The sequence below is a fragment of the Pantherophis guttatus genome, chromosome 1 (assembly GCF_059756535.1).
Source record: "Pantherophis guttatus breed Tessera chromosome 1, ASM5975653v1, whole genome shotgun sequence".
NCBI classification, from domain to species: domain Eukaryota; kingdom Metazoa; phylum Chordata; class Lepidosauria; order Squamata; family Colubridae; genus Pantherophis; species Pantherophis guttatus.
Window position 1 is genome coordinate 298,929,897 of NC_142063.1, and position 26,141 is coordinate 298,956,037.

The 26,141-nt window shown below is 38.9% G+C and overlaps 1 protein-coding gene across 1 annotated transcript in view; it reads right to left on the reverse strand.

Annotated features, from left to right (window-relative positions):
* Positions 1–21,004, reverse strand: part of SMYD2 (SET and MYND domain containing 2) — a 33,206-nt gene extending 12,202 nt beyond the window's left edge. Inside the window, exons 1-6 of the mRNA XM_034427809.3 lie at positions 20,330–21,004; positions 15,249–15,312; positions 8,212–8,322; positions 6,031–6,091; positions 2,683–2,807; positions 1,808–1,875 (exon numbers count right to left, since the gene is read on the reverse strand). Coding sequence (XP_034283700.2) covers positions 1,808–1,875; positions 2,683–2,807; positions 6,031–6,091; positions 8,212–8,322; positions 15,249–15,312; positions 20,330–20,517 — 617 coding nt within the window. The 5' untranslated portion in view covers positions 20,518–21,004. The remainder of the gene's footprint in view (positions 1–1,807; positions 1,876–2,682; positions 2,808–6,030; positions 6,092–8,211; positions 8,323–15,248; positions 15,313–20,329) is intronic.
* Positions 21,005–26,141: the final 5,137 nt, after the last annotated feature.

The window sequence follows — 26,141 nt, forward strand, 5'->3', positions numbered from 1 at the left end:
AAAATTGAGAAACAGGCAGTCATGTGACCACATTTGGGCACTTGGCAACCAGCTCACTTTTATGACTGACTGCAGCATCCTGTGATCAGACGCCCATGATTTGCTATGGGTTTTTTGCAGGTTTTCAGTGGTTTTGGCCAGTTTCCGGCAAAAGACACCCATTCAGAATAATGGATTCACTTAATGACTGTGCCATTCACTTAACAATTGTATGACTACTGCATGGCTACTGCAAAAATATCAAAAAAATCAGGACCACCCATCTTAGATGCCTTGATTTACAACCTGATTTACAACTGAATGGTCAGATTTTCAGTCCCAACTGTACGTCCCAAGCAGTGGTGAAATGTAAAATTTGTTACTACCGGTTCTGTGGACGTGGCTTGGTGGGGGGAGGGGGTGAAGGGGGGTTAATGTGACTGAGTGGGTGTAGCCAACTTTTTTTTTTTTTTACTTTTAAAACCATTTTTTCTACAACCTCTTCGGCCGAAGAGGTTGTAAAAAAAAATGCTTTTAAAAGCCTCTGACGATCAGAGGCTGGGATCGTCAGAGGCTTTTAAAAGCATTTTTCTACAACCTCTTTTAAAATGCTTTAAAAAGCCTCTGATGATCCCAGCTGAGCTGTGCGATCATCAGAGGCTTTTTTTTTTACTTTTAAAAGCATGTTTTCGGCCAAAGAGGTTGTAGAAAAAATGCTTTTAAAAATAATTTTAAAAAAGCCTCTGATGATCGCGTGGCTCATCTGGGCATGGGGGGGGGCAGGGATTTTTGTTACCGGTTCTCCGAACCACCCGCCACCCTCGCTACTGGATCGGGTGATCCGGTCCGAACCGGGAGCATTTCACCCTTGGTCCCAAGCACCAACAGGTAGTCCAAGACTATCTAACCTGTACTCAACACTATATAAGCTAAGCAAATAAAAGGGGAGACACATTCCATTTCCTCCATGGGTCAGTTGGCCAACTGGACGTCTTATTTCTCTGTTTCTTTTTGACATTTCAGCATCTTCATTTTCTATGGGATTCATATACATGTTCCATATATATCAACTCAATTATCTCCCAACCATATAAATATTAAAAAGCTGTCAACAGTCATTATGTAGGGTAAAATCACCTATCTTAATTTACAATGGGCCTCATGAATCTAATACTTAAAAGCCTTCTTAATAATGGTGAGGATTTTTAACTAGAGAGACCTTGGCGAATCCCTGTGCATGCAAAATTTATGTTTTGCCTTTGAAGTGTTTGATGCTTCTTTTGCATCTATTCACAAGTTTAAGGGTTCTCTGGGTTCTCTGAGGTCCAAAGAAATCAAATGTTATGTCTTTAACATCACAGCTTTCTTTCTACATAGGTAGACTACTACCATAAAAGATGGTATATACCATATGAGACCATTTAATCTATTATGGTTTATATCAGGTTTTTGTAAACTGAGTCTCTCCAAGTTCTTCTGATTCCCAACCTTTGGCCAGTCTCTCAAGCAAAGGTCTCTGGTGGAGCTATTGCCAGTGGAAGTAGACAGTACTAAGTTAGAGAAGTAAGTTATTTTACTTTGCCTAACCTAACTTAATGCAAGTTCTTCTGTTCAGCAGTCATTCCTAATTCAGAAGCAGAGATGCTACCTAGAAAATCTGCTTTTTGGGTTGAACATGGAGTAGTTGAGAATGGTGTGTGAAGTACAAGTTGGAATAAGGACTGGCTCAAGTCTGTAAACAAGCTAGAGATTTTTTTAAACATTTGTTATTGGAAACAACATTAATACATTGGGGAAAAGAATACAGTACTAGTTCTCAAACACCTACTCGGGAAATATTGCTGATCCCAAGTGTGAAAGTTCTTCATCTTCAATTGTGAAGCCATTGCAGTTAACCTGAGAGAAGAGGGAAGACAGACACACTCAGATCTTAGAAATAAAAAAAAAATCCATCGGCTTACTTAGCTCTGCATGGTAGTTGACCCCATTCATCTGTACCATGCTGATTAATCTGATTATAACACTGCTTATTCTTAATTAAGTCTTGCTGTTGAACTACCAGGATTACATAAGGGAGCTTATGCGAAGTTTATTTATAATCTAATTTTGCCTGAAAAATTAGAACTGCATAGCCTAGCTGGGGCAGACCAAACCACACAATTACCATAAAAGATGGAAGGCTGGGAGAAATTTTTTAAAAATCTAAGTCAGTCACAGTCAGTCAGTCATTCATTCATAACATTTAAATTAAAAAAAAAAGAAGAATCTGAATGATAACAGTCCAGAAAAACATGAAAGTAAGTTATTCCTACTTTAAATTCTTTAACAAATAATAAAAGTATATTTTCTTTCTTTGGGGAAAGAAATTCAGTCTCAATGCAACTCTTCATTTAAGCATGTTGCATTCTATCCCATAATTCCCCAACAGAATTCCTTGAAACATAACACGTGCACCTGATGTGGTTTTGGTATTGACATGTTTCCAAAAGAAGGGATTTGAAATTTAATATGCCCATGTATTTTTTATATATACAATACAAGAGGAAGCAATCTGTAAAAAAAAGTATCTTTACAGTATTGAAGAATTAGTGCAATCACAGTCCACACTGAAGGACTGCCAAGAAACAATTGCAGAAATTACAACACAGTTTTGTACCTATGCAATCATACTTCCTAACCCCCTTTTATCCTCATCTACCTTACCTGTCCAAAAAGTACCACCAGAGCTTCATTGTCAGGGTATTCTATGTGCTTTGAATAAAAGTGGTGAAGAGCAGAGATATCATTTTGAATCAGCTCCTTCTTTTCATTGTCAAGCTTATCAAGATCTATGAAGCAAAGGACATTTTTAACACCATAATGATCACTTGCTGTCAACAGTAAACTTAAGCTCAAGATATTATACACTCTATGGAAAGAAAATGCACTGTTCTTTTCCTGCAATAGACAATGTTACTCCAATCTTTCCCTTGTCCAGGATTTGTGAACATGAGTAATTATCAGCAAAAATGTTAATAACCAGGACATTTTAACTCTGTATATGAGTATGTGCATGCATGTAGCTTTGAATCAGTCGTAACTCCTTGTGAATGCCTAAACAAGTTTTCTTGGCAAGATTTCAGAAATGGTTTGCAGCTGCATTTCTTCCTTGGGTTGAGAGAGTGTGATTGACCCAAAATCACCCAACTGGCTTTGTCCCTAAAATGGGATTGGAACTCACAATCTCTAAACTGGTGATTTAACCAAACTAGCCCTCAACCTTCAATCATGGGGGGGGGGTGGAATTAACAACCAAATTTTTTGCTAAGCCTATAATAAAATTAATTCCCTTCATTTTAAGCTGATACCAATGATGTGGTATCCTAAGTGAATAATCCTGTTTCACTAAAGCAAGAGAATTCAAAAGGAAAACAAATTTTAACATTGCTCAGATTTTAAAATTCAGGACTTGAAAGTGATTGAAAACCACATGTCAAAAATGTCTTCAATTGGGCAAAAAATTACATGCCTAATAACCTGTTGCTGTTTTTTCAAACTGTGATTAAAAAAGAAAGCATCTTGAGAGGCGCCATCTGAGAAGACATCTATTAAAGTAGTTCTAAATGTCTAAATGGATAAAGCTAGAAGTAAAAATATTTCATTTTGAACAATTACTTGTTAAGCCAAATTTATGTTATAATATACATGAGCAACATTTAAAGTACTCTTTTCCCACAGGGATATCTTTATTTAACACAAAGTGAAAGTGAAAATGCTTCAACTGAGTGAAGGTCTAACTGTTCCCCCAAATGAATCTGACCCGAATTCATAATCTGACTGTCCAAGCTTCCCTTGAACCCCTGAGTGGGATTTTTTAATTCTCCAGATCAGGCAACAGTTTATCAATTGATCAAAGGGCCAACTCTTCCAGCTTGCTTTGTCCTCTTTTACAGTTGCTTTATTTCTCTGTCTGCCATGGGGCAGTATGGGGGGAGCTGTTTTCTCTCTGTGTCTCTCACATACACATACACATATACCATGGAACGTACAATTTGAATATTAATAAGTGCTTTAGCACAGGCTTCTGAGCACTGCCAGAGTTTTAAGTATTATATGGCAGCCATTCATTAGCAAGCATATGATAGTTCCAACTCCATGTTAGTGCTTTTTTATTTATTGTTTCAATTTATATAGCTACGCATTTCAGATTCTTGACTTTGGGTGGCTTACAAATTAAAAACTGCAACCAAATGAAGTGCAATCTTGAAAAATATAAAAAGCACATGAAACCATCTAAAAGGCTAGGTAACAGAATCCATAGCCAAGGTCTAAAACAACTAATCTAAACTCAACACAACCACTGTACAGGCTCTACTGCACCTCCAGATCCCCAAGCCTGGTGGCACAGACACATCTCTTCTCTCCACTTGACCTGTTCTACCTGCCCAGTTAGACTCTTCCTGGAGTCCCAGGTGATAGACCTCAAGGCATTCCCTTTCTGTTGTACCTAATGGGATAGGTAGATGTAATTGGGGGGAGGGGTTACTCCTCAAATAACCCAGTCCTGTGCTATGAAGGATATTACAGGTCATCACCACCACCTTGAATCATATTCAGAAGGGTTCAAGAAGAAATTGGTCAGACAATAAGAACTAGTGAAAAGTTGGGGGATTTTGTCTTTGACAAATACAGCATAGTGTGTTAATTTCTAGGTTCTTGCTGCTTGACAATAAACACACCCTATTTTCTTTGTTTCATGGTCTTGCCACGGTATGTTATTGAACATGTCCATGTGCACTTGACCTGGCTTTGCAAACCTATAATAAATTGTGTGGAGACTGAAGTACAACAAAAAATAAACTCATCTTGTTTTACAAGGCCAAGTGAGAAGACAAAGGAAAATGAAAGCCATAAATATTCAGAAGTTCCCTTATTGATTTTTCTCCAACAATACCACCACCACATACATAAAGAGTTAATCACACTTATTTCCTTAGTTTACTTAAGGGATATCCGGAAAGTGGAAATCATGAAGGACGTATCAGAGCTGACTGGCAATGATATACAACAAATACTAGTGGACCTTACAATTAGAGACACTATCAAAAAACAGTACCATCTCTAATTTTATGACTTGTGGTAACAAAACTGGCTGTTTAAATTTTTATAACAGTAATAGCCACAAAAGTTACCCTCGGCCAGGAATATTGTTTGACAAATAGAAATGACACAATTAATAAGCTGGAATTTTAATTATCTTTCACAAAGCTATAACATCTGGGAGAATCATCTGGGAGGGTAGGTCAGGGGAGGGGGTTACTCTGCTCCTCCTCCTCTTCAAACCATCCTAACAAGTCATAGTTTAAGCACAGTTTGTTTAAAAAGCCATAACTGGTTTGGGCTCACTCTAAACAATGGTTAACAATCCAAAATGGAGGCATTTATATTTAATCCTATGCCAAAATCAAAGAGATTAGCAATATAGTTTTGCTTGTTGGATTACTTCAACTATTGGATTAGATCCAGATATCCAACTGTAGATGAGAGTCAGGAGAAAATGACTTTCCCTTTATACTTTTTCCCATCAGCCCACAGAGATGCTTTAACATGCTTCAAGGATCAGGAAATCTTGCTAAGTGGAGGGGAGGTTGAGCCCATGGCCATCCTCAAAGGGGACAAGAGGAGACCAAGTCACGCAAAAGCTAAAACTTGTGTCATCTTTCATGGATACTGTCATTTTGGATTGCCATAGTTTGTTGTGGATAGCCACCAAGTGGAAAGGGGGAGATGATAGAAAATAGGCAGCAGTTCATATTCATCTGCTCCATATTCAGAAGATGCTTCTGCCAATATTTCAAATATCCAGGCAGCAGGGCCTGGAGGGAGCTTCTTGCAAAAACTGGCAAGAAGAGGATAACCAGAATTCAGTTATTCCCTGCTCCTCACCACTGTCTATTTCCAATCCATAACAGATACAAAGCGAGTATATACGTAGAAAAATTAGTAAGCCTTTTTTTTCTTTCTGAAAAGCCTTTTGAAAATCAACATACTGTTTCCTTTATTTTTACTTACGGGATTCAAATTCTTTTATAGAAAGGAGTTTCTCTGACTCAGTCCTTTCCAGGTGTGTTTTCTGGTAATGGTGCAAAAAAAGGAGGGAGGAGGGAGAGAAAATGACTTGTTGAAAAACCTCCAAAATATTTCTTCGGCTATTTGCAATTGTCGCTTGTAACAATCATCCTGTAAAGACTGCAGAGGAGTGGATGAACAGCTTTTCAGGTTTACCTGAACCTGACCTCTTACAATATATAAGCCATCAAGAGACTCATGCTGGAATTTGCATACATACATATAGGAGGAGTGATTGAAAAACTCTCCCTTGTTTTAGTTGCAAATTTGCAAAAAAATAAAACAAAAAAAAAAAAATACCCCAGCTAAGAATAGCAAGCAGTCAGAAGGCAGACTTTGCTTTGAGGAAAGTGAATAATCTCAATGTTGACAAGAGTTCAAAAGCAACACTCCAGCATTGGCCTAAGGCCACTCCTTTGTAATCTTGGCCATTAAATGTGAGTTTGCAGGTGGCCCAACAGCTGAGGTTTGGAGACTTTAGTTTGCATATTTAGTTTTCATATTCCATGTAGGGCCCCCTTCCATTCCCTGCAAGCTATAAAAGCCCAAATTTATTCCAATGACTTTTCATCATTACACATCTAATTTTGCTTGTGGGTCACCAGTAGACTATGCTTTAATTTGAAAAAGGGAAAGGGAGAAAGAGAAAAGAAAGAAGCAGAGAAGGAGGGAATTGGTCAGATTAACCTGCCAGCAGGCCTTCAGCATCTTTTCTCTATACTCTACCTGGATTGTTCTTGTCAGATTAGCAATTCTCGGGCATATAGATTTTCTTCAAAGGCCATCGTTTAAGGAATTTAATTTTTCTTTTAATGGCAAAGACGGGCACATTGGAGAAGTGCAAGAGCTATACAATATAGTTACTTAGAAATGTGCAAGCAAATTCTCCCTGTGAACAAATTCTGAGGCATGCTTCTCACCAATCCAAGAATTATATAGGAAGGACTGTCCAGGTATTTTGATGCCGATGGGGTTATTTCTAATGCTCTGTGCTCTCTCTTATCTCTCTTCTACTAAGCTGCTATCCTTACATGGTAAAGATATACCCATTCATGCAGTTATCTTGAAACCAAGGAAGAAGGTTCAAGGCATATTTTGATATAATACTTTTTTCACATTGGATTAAGTTTTTCTGAACTGTTTGCTTTTGAGCAAATTTCAGTGGGTTAAAGTCAAACTGAGTCACCCCATGGCAACATATCCATTAATCCTAAAGCAAATTAAGCATGTGCTGGCTAATTTAGGCCCCATTAGTGTCACAATATTCCAATTGTTTCATCTTTGTTAAGCCACCCTGATACAGGATGTGACTCATCAATGGATGTATAAAACTCAGAAGATTTTACTATATGTCTGATCTGTAAAGAAAAGGAAAATTTCCAAGTTATATAAAATATGACCGATGGAGCAGTGAAAATCACCTAGTAAATAGTTAGTATAAAGGTCTCTAGGGATTTTTTTCCCCTTCTTCTCTTTCCAAATATAAAGCAGCTCTTCTAGAATTAAACTCATTCATCTGCTAGACTATTATTTTTACTGATCTAATCAAACTGAGCTTCATATCTACCTTTTATTCTATTTTCTCAAATCTTCTCTCTACGTTCTGTTTTAAAACCAAGCTATGATGTCTCAGCTGGCAATGACAAGTTGTCACAAAGGTCATTTCAAAGACCTCCACTTTCCTAGTGAAAATAGTTATCTTTACCTTGGGGAACATGTTTCTCAATAACTCATGTATTTTAACTGATGCAAAAATAAAAAAAAAAGCATGCTTCCAAATAACTGGATTTGTAGAGAAACTGACTACAGCAGGCTCAAAATTTCAACTGCATGACTAAAGCAGGTACTCTCAAACCCAGATTCATGTTTTATGGAATCCTGTAAGGGGGAGGGCAATAGGAGGCAACTTGGCAGACAGGAAAAACAGAGATTATTTCAAGATGCAACATTTTAAAATATTCTTAAGTAATGTATTATTCAGAGGTTCAGCAAAGAACTATCAATAGTTATAGGCAAGAAGTTAGGAAATAAATTTTGCAGAGATCTGTTATTGACAGACTTATTTTCTTCTTTCCTATCCATCTAGACAAAGCAAGGCAAAACAAATATTTCAGATCAGCTCACCTGCTTGGCAAGAATCCTTGCTGTGAGTCTGACTGTCTCAGAAGGATTCCAGTTCTGTCCAAATACGCACATGGCAGAACACTCCAATTTGTGCAATGGCCAATCTTGTTTCTAAAGAATTAAACATACAATTTGAAAATGCATGAAATTTGTTTTCCTCACAATGAAAAGATAGTACCAGAAAAAAAATGAAGGTAAATATATCCTCTTTTCTGACATGAATTCATATGTATTGGTAAGACTCCTAATACTTAAAAGAACATAGAGTCTATCTGTAATACAGTAACTGAAAGAACTGATATGGGTTAGAGTGGGAAATGTCATTGACCATTGCCTACTCCTTCCATTCCCATGAATAGAAACCAAATTATGATCTCCATTGCTGGTTCTATGAAATGATTGTGTTTGCTACAAATTACACAACAAAGAACTGAAGCAAATCTTGGATGATCTCTTAAAATCCTATTCTCCAGAAACTATTTCCCAGTGATCTCCACTTATATTTGCCAAAGAAGTAATCATCAGAGATTAAAGCTAAAAAAACCCATATTCAAAGTTCCTGAATATTTGTATGTGAGATACATGAGAGAGAAAACACTGTCGAGGAGTTGCTGACTTTTATGAGGTAGAAAATAATATTCAAACAATTAATCAACAGCCTTATTTTACTAGCACACATAGGCATAGAAAATGCCCAGTTAAGACAGATGCAAAATTGACAATGCCAATATGTCCTTCCAACATCCCCTTCTGACCCCTTTATTCTTTAAGCATAGTTAATTAAATTTTTTCCTCAGGCTGAATCCAACTGAGTTATATGAACTAGTAAGGTGGTTAAAGGGACAAGATATAGATGAATTGTGCAAAACAAGATAAAAGGCAGGAACATTGCAGGAATATGGGAGCAGTGTCTGCATAATATCTGGCACGGAAGCATTCTGACAGAGATCTTTTTAGTGATCACAGCAGGATCACATTTAACATTCTTTTCCACCATTTCTCTAAGCCGTTTGATTGATAGCAGGCAGCGTTGTTCTAGCCAACTCTCTAATGCTGTAACGATACTCCAGATTCAAGAGGGGAAAAAAACAGGGCAGCCAATATTTCTCTCTGATTTAAGGATTACAATCAGAAAACTTCTGGAAAGGACATCTGCCTTTTAAAAATGGAAGGGGAAACATGAATTGTCTCTGCTGGGGTGTTCGGAATGACTCCCATCTGCTAAGAATGTACTGAACAGAACTTTATGGAAAGTTATCTCTCTCACACACAAAAAAAATCAAGTTCTCCAAAGCTGAAATGTGGCTACCTCGATATCTCCTTTCAAAGTCTCCTATGCATTTTAGATTACTCAGAGGCATCAAGACCAAAGGAAAAGTAACCAAAACCCAAAATAAATAATACATAAAAAGTAGGGGAGAGAATTAAAAAAAAAAAACTCTGATTGTGAACATCACCAATCTAGGTCACATTAGTGTTACAAGTCAAAGTTGGAAGTGGTGACTGAAGGCAGCAAGGGCCTGGATAGGAAGAACCAAAGTAAAGTCGAACCCAAAAGAGATGGGTTGTTGTTTACTTATTGAGGTCAAATAGAATAAACAGTGGGAGAAATAACAGTGCAAATAGCTGAGATGAGCTTTAGAATTTATTTATTTTTCACTTTTTTGGACCATCCATCTTCCTCAGAGAGGCACTCCGGGCAGTGTACAATAAAATGTTGAAATATAAAAACAGTATATAAAAGTTAAAGATTTAGAAGGTGTCAAGGATGATTAAACATGGTTAAATTTAATTAAAAGGTGAAGGGAGGGCTTTCAGGGCACTAGCCATCTCCTCTGGGATCTCCACGCAAGGTGGCAGAGCCATATTTTGTCTCCTTTTTGGGAGGCCAGCAGAGTTGGACCTGTTTCACCTCTGGAGGAAGAAGATTCCAAAGGGCGGGAACAGTGGCAAAGAAGACTCTTTCTGGATCTGCCATTTGGAGTTCTTTCATTGACAGGGTCTGCAACATACTTTCCCTGCCTGACTAGATGGGATGGGCTGATATAATGGGACAAAAACAAGAATACTTATTTTCAGTGCTGCTCATCAGTTTCTGAAGTGGAAACGTAACAGAGAAAAGTAGATCTAAAATTCTTTAACTTGAAACATATTATAACTAATAAGGTTTGGCAAATTATCTGGACTTGATTGGGGAACTGGTTATTTTGGAAAGCTGTTAAAAGACCAGCTATTATAAATTATATACCATAGTACAATGGAAATCATTGTGAAACCACTTAAGTTATAAAAATTGCCACATCCAAAAAGTAACATTTCATTAAACTTATATATATATATATATATATATATATATATATATATATATATATATATATATATATATATATATATTGTTTAAACAAGTACTCAAGGCAGCTTACAAAATTCAAAAAGAAAAGACAATCCCAAAACTATGTATATCATAGTTAATGTTAAATTTAACTGATAGCTTTAAATTAAAATCCTGGTGAAACAGACACGTTTAAACATATTTTTCTACCTTCTAGTGAGGGAATGTAGTCCATATCTTAAAAGCAATGAATACAGCCTGAGATACTAACTACCATTCCTGGAGCAAGAAGGTCTTGCAATGGCCTAGACTAGAGTTATCCTCCCTAGACTCAAGTCAACAGCACAATCTGAACAGGATGAAAATATGACTTTAATTTAAAATAGCTGTATAAACTAGAAATGCAGCTGCAAACAAATTTAATTTGGGGGCCTTTCCCTTTGAATTGCAAGGGACAACACCTGTGACATCATATCATCACCAGGTTTGGCAGGATTGAACTCCCAGACTCAATTTCTTCTATTTCTACAACTGGGGATAAAAAGGGTGCTAATCCTAAAAAATAGGGGGGAAATGCCCATTCTATGGTGCTTTTTTAAAGAAAAGGAGATACCTGCTCTGTTTCCACCAAGACTCAGATACAAGGAAAGCACAATGTTTTGCTTCATAATTATTCACTGTGCTCATAACCATTAAACATGGTGCCTCAGTGGTGCAGCGGACTAAAGTGCTGTTAAGTGCTAGCACTTAGCTGCCAGCTGCCTGCAATTAGTGCAAGTTCGAATCTCACCAGGCTCAAGGTTGACTCAGCCTTCCATCCTTTCGAGGTAGGTAAATTGAGGACCCAGTTTGTGGGGGCAATAAGCCAACTTTGTATAGAACAACACCGCTTAGGGTCCCCCGAAAGCCCTAATAAGCAAGTATATACAAAAAAGTATGCAGGCTATTTCTATAATGCATTGTAAGCCGCCCTGAGTCTACGGAGAAGGGCGGCATATAAATTGGACTAATAAATAAATAAACATAAATTAACTGACTCCAAGCCATAACCTTATAAACTACTTTCTTTAAACTTGATATAGCTCTTACGCATATTATAGCCTAGCACAGTGATGCTAACCTTTTTGGCACTGAGTGCCCAAACCGGAACGCACGGACATGCGTATGCACACATGTGCACCGGAGCACCGGAAACCCGAAGACCAGTTGGCCAGTGCGCATGCATGCGACGGCCAGCTGGTCTTTGGATTTCTGGAGCACACATGCACACCGGCCAGCTGGTCTTCGGGTTTACGGCACTCTGGTGGGTGCAAAGACCAGCTGGCTGGCGCCCATGTGCATGCCGGAAACCCAAAGACCAGGTAGCGACAGTGCGCATGCCACACGTGCCATATGTTTGCCATCTCATATTTCTGAGCTCAGAATATAGACAATCAAGATTTTTGAAACTATAGTAAATAAAGCCATGCAATATCCATTATATCTGGAGGGAGGCCATCATGAAATTATTATATGATTGCAGATCTTAAGGATTCAAATAAATCTTAAATCTTAATCTGCTTTCAGCTTTTAAGTGTCCAAAAATCTTGGTGGAAGAATCTTCCTTCTTGGAAGACAGTTTACAGGTTTGCTTTGTGGTAAGAGCCGGAGTACTAAACCAGGAGCAAGGTAATTAATCATTCACATTACTATTGAAGATTCAGCCAGATTCCCCAGAGGTACGTAATTTATTCAGAATAATTACAAGCTGAGAAGGGATTCCAAATAGCAATACATACACAAAAAATAATCTATTGAAAAGTCATATGAGGAATAAAAGATACACAATTTTTCCCCTTTCCCTCATCCCCTCCCACACACCCCGTAAAACATGGAAGATGAACAAACCAACAGTAGCTCAAAATGAACCACAATGTATATTTATGACTATTCAGAACAAGAACTCTACAAACCCTAAAGCATCCAAACAACCCCCCTCAAAATGAAATTAGGAATAAAGGCATGTATTTATACAAAGAACAGAAATAGACACTCCCTACAAATAGGGAAAAGAAGCATTTTCAGCATGCTCAACCTCAAAAAAATGTGGGGTTGTTGTTTGTTTCAAATAAATTATCAGATTTATAGAGTGTCCTGGCCTGACCAGGACAATTATGGCTTCAGGTGGGTTTTTCTTCAAGAAAAAGGAATTTCAGCAAAACAGCAGATTCCCCAGAAGTACTTAATTTACTTCTGCCTTTGATCGTGGTGAGCTGGCACTAGCGCTAAAAGGGACCAGGCCACAATAACACCACATGGTGGGGACGCTGTCAGAGAGTGTTCTGGTACAGAGCATTAAAGCTGGGAATGGAATTAATCTACGGTGTTCAAACAAACCAGAAGACATGGCTATTCAGGGTTTATGAAGTAGATTGGTTTTAAATGACTTGTAAGTCCAGTTGAAAGAATACTCAAATTTAGAAGAGAACTTAAAATAATTTTTAGTTCAGATGATTTCAAATATAAAATGTTATTTCATTTCCAAACACTGCTATTATACTATTCACTGTGAAACTATATTCATCTCCCCATATTATAAAGCTATCAAGAAAAATATGCCTGTGACTCTTTCATGCCCCTTCATGCAATTCACGATGAAATCATGAGCACAGGAAAAATATGGATAGTCAACAGTTTTAATCCGCCCAATTCCTAATTTGTCTTGGTTCAGTCCATTTAATTCTGTTGCACACCTACCAATGAGAGCAGAATTACTTTTTCTGAGGTATTTACAGCTGTACTGCTGGACAATTGCAGTAAATGAAAGTTTCATCAAACCAATACCCAGAAACCTTCCAGACAGTAAAATAAATAAGAAGCATGCAGGTACCCAAAAGTAAGTCAGCTTATCTGCAGTATTTAAAAACAGACAATATCCAAAAAGCATTACCTCAGTTTTGATGATTTAACAACAGCAAAAAAAAAAAAAAAAATTCACAGAGTGCGAGCAGCCAATCTAATAAGGATAACAAATTCTTTTCACTTTTAGTCGATTCTGAATAGGTCAGCTTGGACTCAGTTCTAGATAGACTCAGAAAGAATCTATCAGAAAGAGGAGAGAAGAGATGATGGCCTTGGCCTAATTTCAAAAGCCTTTTGCAAACCACCTATTCAGACTCAAGAAAGAATGGCATCGCTTTTCCTTGACAGTCACATTAGATGGTGAAAAAAAAAAGGAAGGTAGAAAAGAAAGCGTTAAAAAAAAGACTGACATTGTCTGGGAGTGTGATAACCAAGAAGTAAGGCTATTTTGGTGGTGAATCTTTTGTCATGATACTGTTTCCTAATCTTCAGATAATAAACAAATTATATATTTGTCAAAAGCATTTGCAATCACTCTTGTCCTCAGTATCTTTAAATTTTAATATATTTTAGCTTCCCCAAATAGTTTAATTTCTCTATAGGCTAACAATTTATTATTATGTTTATCATTTTACTTTCTATCCTTAAAATATTCTACTGTCAGTTTTGCTTCTGCGCATCATACTATTCTGGCCCAAAATGAAGAAAAGCAAAGTTTGCTTCTGTTTCTTATTCTCTGTTAGTTCAAGAGGAGAAAAGATACATAGATCCCAATTCATTCATTAAAAGTAGCAATAAAGCATCTTAGTATATGAACAAGGATTACAAAAGTATCGATCTATATAGCAATCTTTCTAGGGTAAAACTGGCTATGATCATATAATTTTGCCTGATTCAATTCCATTTTCATATGATTCCTTAGGATTTCTTAGATCTTACTTTCCTGACATATAACCATATACCAATGTAAATTAATTCCAAACTGACTCCATAGATTAGTTTAAATCTGGAATATAAACAGAAATCTTTAATGTGGCAGTGGAAATCCACATACAACAATTATGTAGGAAAGCTCTAAACTGAAAAACACTTTTAACTTATGGTTTAAAAACCCTGTTTTGTGCACAAAAGCTTTGTAAGTGGTAATAAATATTCAAAATTAGCCTAATAGTACTTTCTCTGCCCCTGTAATATAAGTATAAAACTACCTAGCCAGGCACAGTTGGTTTGTAAACACACACTATTATTATTAGCAGCAATGAAGTACATTTGCAAACAGATTCTCCCACCCACTCACACATCACCCCCACACACCAAAGCTAAATCTAGTCTTTATTTCTGATTGCTCAGATAGGCATAAGCTTCCTCATCGGCTTAGTGAAATAACGTTAAACCATCTGGTTCCCTAAAAGTAGGCAGAAGCTTTTGAAGCAATTAGGGCCATGTAGCAGTCAACTAATCTAATGGCTCAGCAGTCCTATGATCCAGCACAGCTGATCCTCAGTGACTTGTTATGGCAGTGTTTTTCAACCTTGGCAACGTTTAAGCTGTGTGGACTTCAACTCCCAGAATTCCCTTGCTGGCTGGGGAATTCTGGGAGTTGAAGTCCACTCAACTTAAAGTAGCCAAGGTGGAGAAATACTGCATTCTGGCAATTTCCAAATTCCTAGAATGGTTCAGGTCTTGATTTAGTTCCAACCAGGCCGAATGATCAACAGTGTCCCCTTACTTCCCCCTGCAGCCTTTCTTTGTGCTACACTGAAGTTTTCAATCCCTGTTTCCCTCTACCTGGAAATTATTATCTGACATAAAGACATTCAGAAACACAGCATTAAAAACAAAAATCAACATTTAGGTTACTCACCTGGCATTCCACATTGCAGTAAAAAGCCTGCTTGCATTTTCCACACCGGGACAATCCTTCTTTCCTAAACAGAGGTAAGTATAAAATTGTCACACTTTCTTTACGACAATAGCAGCCTTTAGTACTGCAGCATGCAAAAAAAAAAAAAAAAGGACAAAGGCAGACTCATAGTTACATATAACAATCATCATCATTATAAAAAGTTGCCAAGATGAGCTTTATTCTCCAGACCAGGGTGGGCAGTTTTTGGCTCATGGGCATCACTCTGCCAGCAGATATTTCTGGTTATTAGGTTCACTGCTACTTGACATTTTTCTTAGATCCATTCTGTAAAAGTGCCCATGGTTTTTTGAATTTTTAAGCAGGTCACTAGCCCCAAAATTATGTCTACCTCTGCTCTTTATTTTTATTTCTAGTTACTTTTCAAGAATTGCTTTCTGCTCCTGCATTAATAGTATAAGAAATACAAAAGAAAATAATAGGAAAAATAGGAGAGGGAAAAGGGGGGGGGGGAGGGAGGGAAGGGCTTTGACTTCTGACTTCCTTTGGAGCAGTAGAATAAAATAACAACATCAAACCTCAACTTTTTACTTTTACATAATAGTATAAACTAGCCATTTCTATAACAAACCTATCTAATTGGTAAAACCCAAAATCAAAGTTTCATTTTTTTTCCAGCTCAAGCACAAAATTCAGAAGCAGCTTCCAAGTAGAAACAAAGTAGTTGTATTTTTGTCTTTCATCAAAGCGGTCAGTTTAACCATCTCTGCTAACTCCATCAACTTCTGCATCCATTGTTGGAATCTGCATCCATTCATCCATTGTTGGAATCAAAGTTGGAAACAAATCATTTTTTGCATAAAGTAATCTTGCTGCCATCAATATATACAGCATCAACGTTCCAGGTTTTTGTTTTTTTCCAAATCTTTTCCCATTAAACCCAAAAGAAAAGTTTCTGGTTTTATCTTTATGTTCACGTTCTAGTATTTAGAATCTAGTATCTTATACTATTAATACATAAATAAATAAAAACTTTAGTTAATAAGAATTGCTTTCTGTTCTTATCACCTAAGCATAACATTGCCAAATATTATGATTTCCCTCTATGATATCTAGTGCTGTTACTAAGCCGTGTTCCCATGGTGATTCTTTGGGCTTAAATGATGCACAGAAAATATGGGAAGCCATGAGATCCAGCAGAGCCAAAGTAACTTTGCAAATCTAAGCTGGGCTACCATATTCTTTTTAGAAAGGAGAGCCTTTCTCCCGGCAACCCTTCCAAACAAACCATACTTATTCAGTCTTTTTCTAATTGTACTGTCATGAACATTTAAGGCCTGTAGATGTAACTCTTGGATTTTTTTACAATTTCTCTGAGTATTGCACAGTCTGACCTTGGGGTAAATTTGCTGAGATGTTCAACTCCTGGGAAGATTGGCAGCTGTCTTGAATGTTTTCCATTTGTGAATAATCTTCTTCACTGTAGAATAGCTATTTCCAATTGTTTGGAAATAGTCTTATAACTTTCCCCCGATTGATGGGCAGCAACAATTGCTTCTCTAAGATCCTTTCTGATGTCTTTAGTCTTTGGCATTGTATTAACATTACACCTCAGTGCTGAAGACCAGCAAACTCCTAAAACTTTGGCTCTTATAGTCACATTTGCTGATGATTAATTAATTGATCAAGGGCACTTGATTAGCAATACCTGGCTGCTACTTAGCCTTTTTATACCTATGGAAGTAGTAAGGGTCTACTTAGTTTTTCATACATGACTTCTACATTTTGGCATTATATTTCTGTTAATCCATCTATTAAGCTACAAATGTTACAAGCTTTTTTTCACAATAAAACTTCCTTTTATACATAAATAAAATAATCATAGCACAGAATAATGCATTGCTCAATAGTTCTGTAGGAGATGACCAGGCTGAGCCCCAGGGAAGGGTCAAACATGTCCTCAGTCTTGAGTCCCTTCGAATGCCCAAGAGATCTAAGTCCATCCCACCTTGAATTCCATGGACTCTTATCTACCGTCAATTTGCTTTGTCTGTTAGTAGTTCAGGTTCATGTCAAGCCCCAAGGAAATGAGGAAATCCAGGCCACTCAAGTGAATATAAAAGTTAATTGCAAGTTTAAGTTCCCTATAAGAATCTGAACTACTAACAGTATATATTAAAGGATAATCATGTTTTAATATTGAATGGATCATTTTTTTTACATGTTAGCTCATTTTAATCTATTTTTACTTATTTGATTATTTATTTATATCTAGGCAACTTGACTTCCAAATGATTCTGGCTTACAACTAAAAAAATATTATGTAAAAAGAATACAGATTAGAAGCGCAAAATAGAAAAACTGATCCGAAGCGAAGCGAAGCGAAGCGAAGCGAAGCGAAGCGAAGCGAAGCGAAGCGAAGCGAAGCGAAGCGAAGCAAAGCAAAGCAAAGCAAAGCAAAGCAAAGCAAAGCAAAGCAAAGCAAAGCAAAGCAAAGCAAAGCAAAGCAAAGCAAAGCAAAGCAAAGCAAAGCAAAGCAAAAGCAATGCATAGTAATGCAAAGCAAAGCAAAGCAAAGCAAAGCAAAAAAAGAGGCTCACAGTCACCCTGTCTCCAAGACCTGGGAGAACAACAGGGTCTTCAATAATTTTCTGAATAAAATAAGGGTGAGAACAGACAAATCTCTGAAGATCATTCTATCTAGAGGGTAGGAATTGCAACTGAATACATTTCCTGGATCTCTCAAAATGTCATTCTTCAATTGATAGGACTCAGAGATGGACCATCCTGGACAGGCAGAGGCAGCGAGAGTAAATTACCTATATAATTGTACTTTATTGCTTTTTATTTTTATTGGTTAATCCACTATATAATAGCATATATAAAGATATTTTATATTATTTTGGGTTAATTTATATTAACTTTATATTAGGCCCTAATATATATTCTATCATATAGAGATGATGTGTCTCCACCTTTATTAGTAGTGAGGCTACACAAATAATTGGGAAAATAAGAGGACAAGAAAATATAAAAGATATCCCATCTCTTAGGGCTTATGTCAAGCTCTTATCCGGATAAGACTTGCTGCTAAGTAATCACACTTCCAGGTTTGCATTAAAATTGTTCTGATTTAGAAAGTTCTGTAGAGGTCTTGGTGGATTCAAAGGATTGGTGAAATCCAAGCAAGGCCGTTCAAAGAAGAATTAAACATGAAAAAGAATGGGACTTGCCTGGAAAATCCAGCCAATGGATTGGGCATCCTCAGATCCAGACCTCAATAGTTTATCTGACTGCAAATAACTCCACATAGAGACTGCTCCTTGCCACTCCCACCCATCATGCCATCAAAAAGCAAATGATACTGTTGTCTGCTCTTTTTAAATATAGCATAGGCTACTTTCATTTTAATCACACTGAAATAAGATTTAGCTGCCATCTATGAACTACAAAGTATCATTTTGTCCTCAAGCATTGTGTTCAACTTATCAAATACATGCAGACTTTATATGTGGAAATATACTAGTGCAAAAAACAGCAACTAAGATGATTAAAGGCCTGGAAGCTAAAACATAAGAACAGTTGCAGGATTTGGGTTTGGCTAGTCTAGAGAAAAGAAGGACTGGTGGTGGTGGGGTGGGGGGGACATGATAGCATTATTCCAGTATTTGAGAGGCTGTCACAAAAAGGAGGGGGTCAGTTTATTTTCCAAAGCACCTGTAGGCAGGACAAGAAATAATGGATGGAAACTAATCAAGGACTGAAACAGTGGTGGGTTGCTACCAGTTCGCCCGCAAACTGGTAGCAGCGGCGGTGGGAGGCTCCGCCCACCCACCTGGACATCATCAAATACAATCTGCGCCAGTGGCGGGTTTCAAAATTTTTTACTACCGGTTCTGTGGGTGTGGCTTGGTAGGCATGGCAGGGGAAGGATACTGCAAAATCCCCATTTCCTCCTGATCAGCTGGGACTTGGGAGGCAGAAAATAGATGAGGGCAGGTCCAGTCAGAATTTTTACCTACTCAAAATTTCCGCTACCGGTTCTCCAGAACTGGTCAGAACCTGCTGAAACCCATCTCTGATCTGCACATGTGCAGAAGCTTCTGCACATGCGCAGACGGGGGGGGCGCATGCAAGCAAAGTGCGCGCATGAGCGAAGCGGTAGCAAAGGTAAGTGAAACCCACCCCTGGACTGAAGCAACCTGGAATTGAGGAGAAACTTCCTAACAGTGAGAACAACTAACCAGCGGAGCGGCTTGCCTTCAGACCTTGTGGGTGCTTCATCACTGGAGGTTTTTAAAAAGAGACTGGACAGCCACTGGTCTGAAATGGTATAGGATCTCCTGCTTGAGCAGGGGGCTGGACTAGAAGACCTCCCAGGTCCATTCCGGCTCTATTCTGACTCTCATTTCTACACAGCCAGACTTCAGAATTATAGATGTCAACATCGCCAATTTTTTTGGCGATATCTATAACAATTATTGGAAAAATACATTTACTCACATACTTATCGGCTCTCCACTCATGTAAATGAGGGAATGACCCTAACGATTTGAGATTATGCATTTTCATAACAGGGATGTTACATTCATTCATGATTAATGTCAGTATTATTTTTAATTTATTGTACTGTCCATTGCTGGTCGAGGACCGTCATAAAGTTTTATTCATTCATTATTCACCCAGCCAGAGACCCCCTGCGCAGTTTCTACATGCCTAACCGCGCTAGGCGATGGCCCTCAACGCAGGGCGGGCACCTGTTGAGCCGCTGTCTGTCTGACAACCGCATTAAGCACCCGAGGTGGAGGAGGAAGCGGCTGCAATTTAGCCACAGCCCAGAGCTAACATCCGGGTTTAAGAAGGAGGAAGAGGAGGAGGAGATTTTTTTTTTTTCCTTTTAAAGCACGAGAGGCGCAAGTTCCACGAAGGCCTTTCGAACTCCCCCCCCACCCCACCCCGCTGCCCGCATCCCATCCCGGTGGGACCCGGGGAGGGGGGGGTGGGCGAGCAGAGCACTCGCTCGGCCTCGTTTCCTTCCTCGCAGGGCGGCCGGCAGCCCGTCTTCCCTCTGCGTGTGATACCTGGCAAAGCAGCATTCGCAATGGTTGCCCCTCTCGTTGACGGTCAGCACGCAAGTGAAGGCCGGGCAAGAGAAGAGCAGCTCCCCAACGACGAAACGGCGCAGCGCCCGCAGGCCCCGGCCCTTCCCGGGGCTCTGGAACTTCTCCAGCCGTTCCATCTGGGAAGGGGCGGCTGCTGCGGCGCGCATGACTCCAGGGGCGCCGCTGCTTTCCTTCAAGCAACGCGGCTCCCGGATAGCGGCCCGTCACTCGGGGCTATTAATGGAGCGGCCGCCACCCGCAGCGCCCGGCTCCAGCGAGTCAGCCACCGCAGGCACATACATGGGCATGAACGGCGGCAGCCCGCCGGCTCCCTGAAAAAAAGTGCGCCGGAGCCCGCTGGGTCCTAAAGGCAATGGGTGCCGCTGAGATCGGCCATAGCTCCAGCCTTCCCCCCCCCCCCCACTCCTCACTTTGGAAGGAAAAGTTTCGACGGCGCAATTGCAGGAGCCCGTGGCTGGGTTTGCTGCATCTTCCCGAGCGCTTCCTTTGCTTCCCCGCGATTTATTAAAATCACGCACTGGGCTTTTGCACCCGTAAATTGTGCGGAAACCCAATCGCGCTTAGTGGCATCGCTTTGGGTGCAGGCTGGCTTGTTTAGGGCAGGGGTCTCCTACTTGGCAACTTTTAAGACTTGTGGACTTCAACTCCCAGAATTCCTCAGCCAGCAAAGCTGGCTGAGGAATTCTGGGAGTTGAAGTCCACAAGTCTTAAAAGTTGCCAAGGTTGGAGACCCCTGGTCTGGGCCTATCTACAGTAGAAAATAAAAACGGTCTGATCAGTGAGGGTAGTAATACGAATAGGTTAGGATCCAGAATTATTGGAGGTGGGGGAGAGAACCCCACTAAAAATGGAGTAGTAGTAAAATATTATTCGTGTGATATTTATGGAAGTTTAAAAAGCATATAGCAAGTTTCTTTCAAAGAGGTTACAGTTGATGAAATGGAGATATTATGGCTAGATAATTAATAAGAATTCAGTTCAGTTTAACTATTGAAATTTCATTAAACTAATATTCCTTCTAATTGACAGTGGGATGAGAAGTATCTAAATTTGATAAAATTGTAGAATCGTCTAATGAGGGGCGGGGGCAGTGGTGAAATTCAATTTTTTTAAACTACCGGTTCTGTGGGCGTGGCTTGGTGGGCGTGGCAGGGAAAGGATTCTGCAAAATCTCCATTCCCACCCCACTCCTGGGGGAAGGATATTGCAAAATCTCCGTTCCCACCCCACTCGGGGGCCAGCCAGAGGTACTATTTGCCAGTTCTCCAAACTGCTCAAAATTTCCGCTACCGGTTCTCCAGAACCTGTCAGAACCTGCTGCATTTCACCCCTGGGCAGGTGGGGAAAGGGCTGACAAATCCATTCTGATTTAGTCTTAAAACCATTGACAGTTCATTTGGATAAAGGCAGCCAATAGGACAAAGGGCCTAAGTGTGTTCTTTGTATGCTCATTTCAAGGGTCAAAAGGGTCACATACTGTTTTAATTTACAGCCATGCAAATGGGTATAAGCAGACTCTATTCATGTTCAATCAATAAGTTCACTGAGTATATTATACTCAAGAAATCTGCTGCATAATGGATTTGTTCTTGGTTGTTTGCTACTGTAAGAAAGTCAGCACTCGCCCACCCTCCTAGAGAATGAAACATTTTGGGGAATATTAAAAAGGCAGGATAGAATACTTCCCCTAAAGGAGAAATGGGAAAAAATCTTAAGAGAGGCAGAAACCAGCATCAGTCTCCCTGCCCCAAGCAGAAACTGAGGCAGCCAGGTTTTAGAAATACAGATTTGGTAATCCATTCAGAAAGACTGGCTCAGACAGAAACTCCAGATAAGCAATTAGAAAAGACAAGAGTAGCTCAGACAAACACCTAGGGTTTGCATTTCCCCTTTTGCCTATAGAGCCAGCCATGACCCCTACATGACCACATAGTAATCAAAAGTATAAAAAGCCACCCTACTCTCAACTCCATTTTCTAAGCTGTCCCAGAGCTGCATACTGTGTATGTGTCAGTGGTGGGGTTCAACTTTTTTTATTACCAGATTTGTGGGTGTGGCTTTGTGGGCGTGGCATGGCATGGCATGGTATGGTTGGCGTGGCAGGGGAAGGATACTGTAAAATCTCCATTCCCTCCCTACTCCAGGATTAGGTTACTGCAAAATCCCCATTTCCTCCCGATCAGCTGGGACTCAGGAGGCAGAGAATAGATAGGGGTGGGGCCAGTCAGAGGTGGTATTTACCGGTTCTCCAAACTACTCAAATTTTCTGCTACCAGTTCTCCAGAACTGGTCAGAACCTGCTGAATATCACCTCTGGTGAGTGTTGGTTCTGTTCACCAATAAATGGATCTTTCTTTCTTAAGCAGCCTCCATTTTATTCCCGGCTTGGAACTGGACCTGGATTTTTCTTCCTACACTACCCACATAGGAAGTTTATATACTATTCTTTTATTCACTTGGGAACAAGTATTTGTAATTCTGTTATACACATTGTTAGCTCAACAATTTGTACTTCTAAGCAATCAAGGAAAATTAGGTAAGGATGAAAGTTCAGGATGTACATATTTATTTTACACATAAATCCATAAGTCTATGGGTAAATAACCATTCATGAGAGAAGGAAAAATACTATTTCATTGATGATGCTCACCCTACCAAATCACACACTAAAAGCTGTGATCCTATAGAAACTAATCTGGGAATAAATCCAATGAACACAGTTGGGCTTACTTCTAAGTAAGTATGCATAAGATTGAATCAAAAATAAATACTTTGAGACTACTTAGCACCTTGAACTAAACTGCAGGGATATCATTTGATTTGACAGTGCTTTAGTAAACAAACCATGATAATAGTAAATTGTAGTTTATTGTAACCTCAGTCATAAATGAGATTGCTCATACGTGTTTATTTCCAAGAACACAGAAATCAGTTTTAGGAGGATTCAAATCAGTGGCATCGGTGAAGGGCAATTAACATAAGACTAATGGATTCTAGTGCGTCTTCAGCATGATTATATTTGCATTTGTATATTTCTTCAGTTTTCATGTCCGAATTTGGTGCTTAAATGCAATAATTTAATTATTTTCTTGTTTGAACTTATATTTTTGATGTGATTTTGTGATTATAACCTGAGATCATTTTATTAATTGATATTGTTGATACTATAAATGCTTTATTACAAATAACTTGATTGTAGCCCCATTGCCAGTAGAGTCATTGTGGCAGGCTAATAATGAATGAATGAATGAATGAATGAATGAATGAATGAATGAATGAATGAATGAATATTTGTGGCTTAGTCATAGTTGAAATAATTATATGGATATAAATATACAGATCCAACCTATGGTGTGTTCAAAAATATTTTTGAAAATTATGTATGAATCCAGCAAATAGCTGATCCCTCCCTAAACTAGGACTGGCCATCGTTTTACAGAATAAATGCACTTTTCTGTATAGCATGGATCTTTCTACCTTAGAATATTATAGTACTCTCCCTCCTTCCTTGTCATCTCAGTCAGTAATGCTTTTCTGAAGCCAATTAGATTTGTCAAGCTGCATTAGTAGAACAGTAGAATAATCTAACACTTCATTCACACCAGAATATAGTGGATCATTTATTTTTCTGGTAATGTTTACCATTTTCATTAATGTTATTAAATCAACTTAAATACTACTAATGATATTACTCGTGTCAGATTTCCCAAGGCATTAGTTTGATGACTTAGCCATGGCTACAATTAACAGGCAGAAATTGATTTTAAAAAACGAGGAATGCAACAGATGAACAGAGTTGAACATGTCTTTGCTATGAATATAACAAAAAACTTCCAACAATTATATTCCTTTTAATTGCTTTACATTCTGTTTATGTGATCATTTAACATGTAACCATCTTGCTTTCTAGCAGTGCTGTTCCCGAATTTCTTACAATGTAGATTGATAAAAGTATCACAATAAAATCCAAAAATAAATACATGAAAATCATAAAATGGAGTAGGGTAAAATGAGTTCAAAATGACTCAATGTGATTGAGGCTCCAAGCAAACCTTGTCTGTAACACATTGTAAAGCATACATACTGGACTCAATTGAAATCCTGACCCCAATATCTGGGGGAATTGCCAGGTTTTCCAAATCTTATCGAAGGCTAATAGAGTTGGGACCATCTGAATCATTTGGGAGGTGGCTGTTCCATAGGGCAGGTACTGCAAAATTATATCTCTTGGATCTAAACAATTGATTTTTGACAGAAGTAGGCCTACCCTGCTGAATCTGATTTAATTAGATCATTACAGACATCAGTCTTATAAGTAATCTGCACCTGTGGTATGCAGGGTTTTATAGATGAAGATCAGCATTTTGATACACTTGGAAACCTATTGGGAGCTGGTGCAACTCACAAAACTGGTATTACATGGACATGTATCCAGAACTCCATGCACTGCACTACTGCATTCTGGATCAGTTGCAGGTTCTGGATGCTCTTCAAGGGCACTTCCAAGTAGAACACATTGCAATAGTCCAGTGATGGCTAACCTTTTACATCACCGCGTGCTGGCCTCTGTGCCGGAAATGGCATGTGAAACCATCCCACGAGGAATGCACGGCCCTGCTGGCCTTCACACGCGCAGGAGCACCAATACCCAGAAGAGTGGCGGTCCGTTGTGCATGAGTGAGCCGGCACCCAAACTTCCGGTTTTTGGCACAGACGCATGCCCAACGAACAGATGGCCATCGCACATGCGCACAACATAACCCCAGAGGTTCAGGTGCCGGCCTGCGCATGCACGATGGAACACTGCTCTTTGGGTATCGCCACTCCCGTGCGCAACAGCCAGCTGACCGTTCCATAGGTTCGCCAACACGTCAATAGTCTAACCGGAAAGTGACTAAGTCATGAGTGACTGAGCAGAGCTTCAGTCCACTAAGTGCCTACTAGTGCACAGGATGGATCTGCACATAGGGTTGTGTTGCAGTAAAATTTGATTGAAGGTTAGTATCATTTAAATAATTAAGCATCAGAACAATTTGAATGATTAAACAACTTTTTCATACAGAATTGTAAAAATGATGCTGCTTGTCAGACTGCTAAATACGTTTCTAAAAAGCAACTTGTTGGTTGGCCTCAGCCCTGATCCTGGATATTTACAATGACGTATAAGTTCACAGGCAGTGACGGTTTGGTTTTTGAAATAAATGTTTGTGTGTCTGAGACATAGAAACACAGATTTGAGATAGAAACAGAGATATACAATTTAGTGCCATAAATCAGCTATAAATAAAACTTGTGAGGTCTTTTCAGCGTGTAGGCATTTCTGAATGCATTTTAAATCTATCAGTCTTCCAGGAAATCTGCAAAGACAAGGAGTGACAGCAACACAGATGTGTCTTCAATAACAGATTAGGAAAACGGTGATAAGAAAAGGCAAGGGCAGCTGTTAAGTATGAAAATGACATTCAGTTCTTAGATGGCTAGAAGTTCATAATAGCCTTTTATCAGAAACAGCAGCTTCTCAATTGTTGTGCTATATTAAATCCATTTTGCCCTACCAGCCCTATCAGGGATTAAGTAAATAAAAGCATATGGAACACATCTCCACATCTTCACAACTGAACTGGCAACTCAGCTGAAACATATTAAGTTTTGACCTAACATATATGTTCGGATGAATTTCAGAAATCTAGTAGTGTAGACTCTCGGGGTTCACTTTACAGTAGAATAGATTTGAATGTTCCATATGTAAGGGCACATTTATCTCACAGAT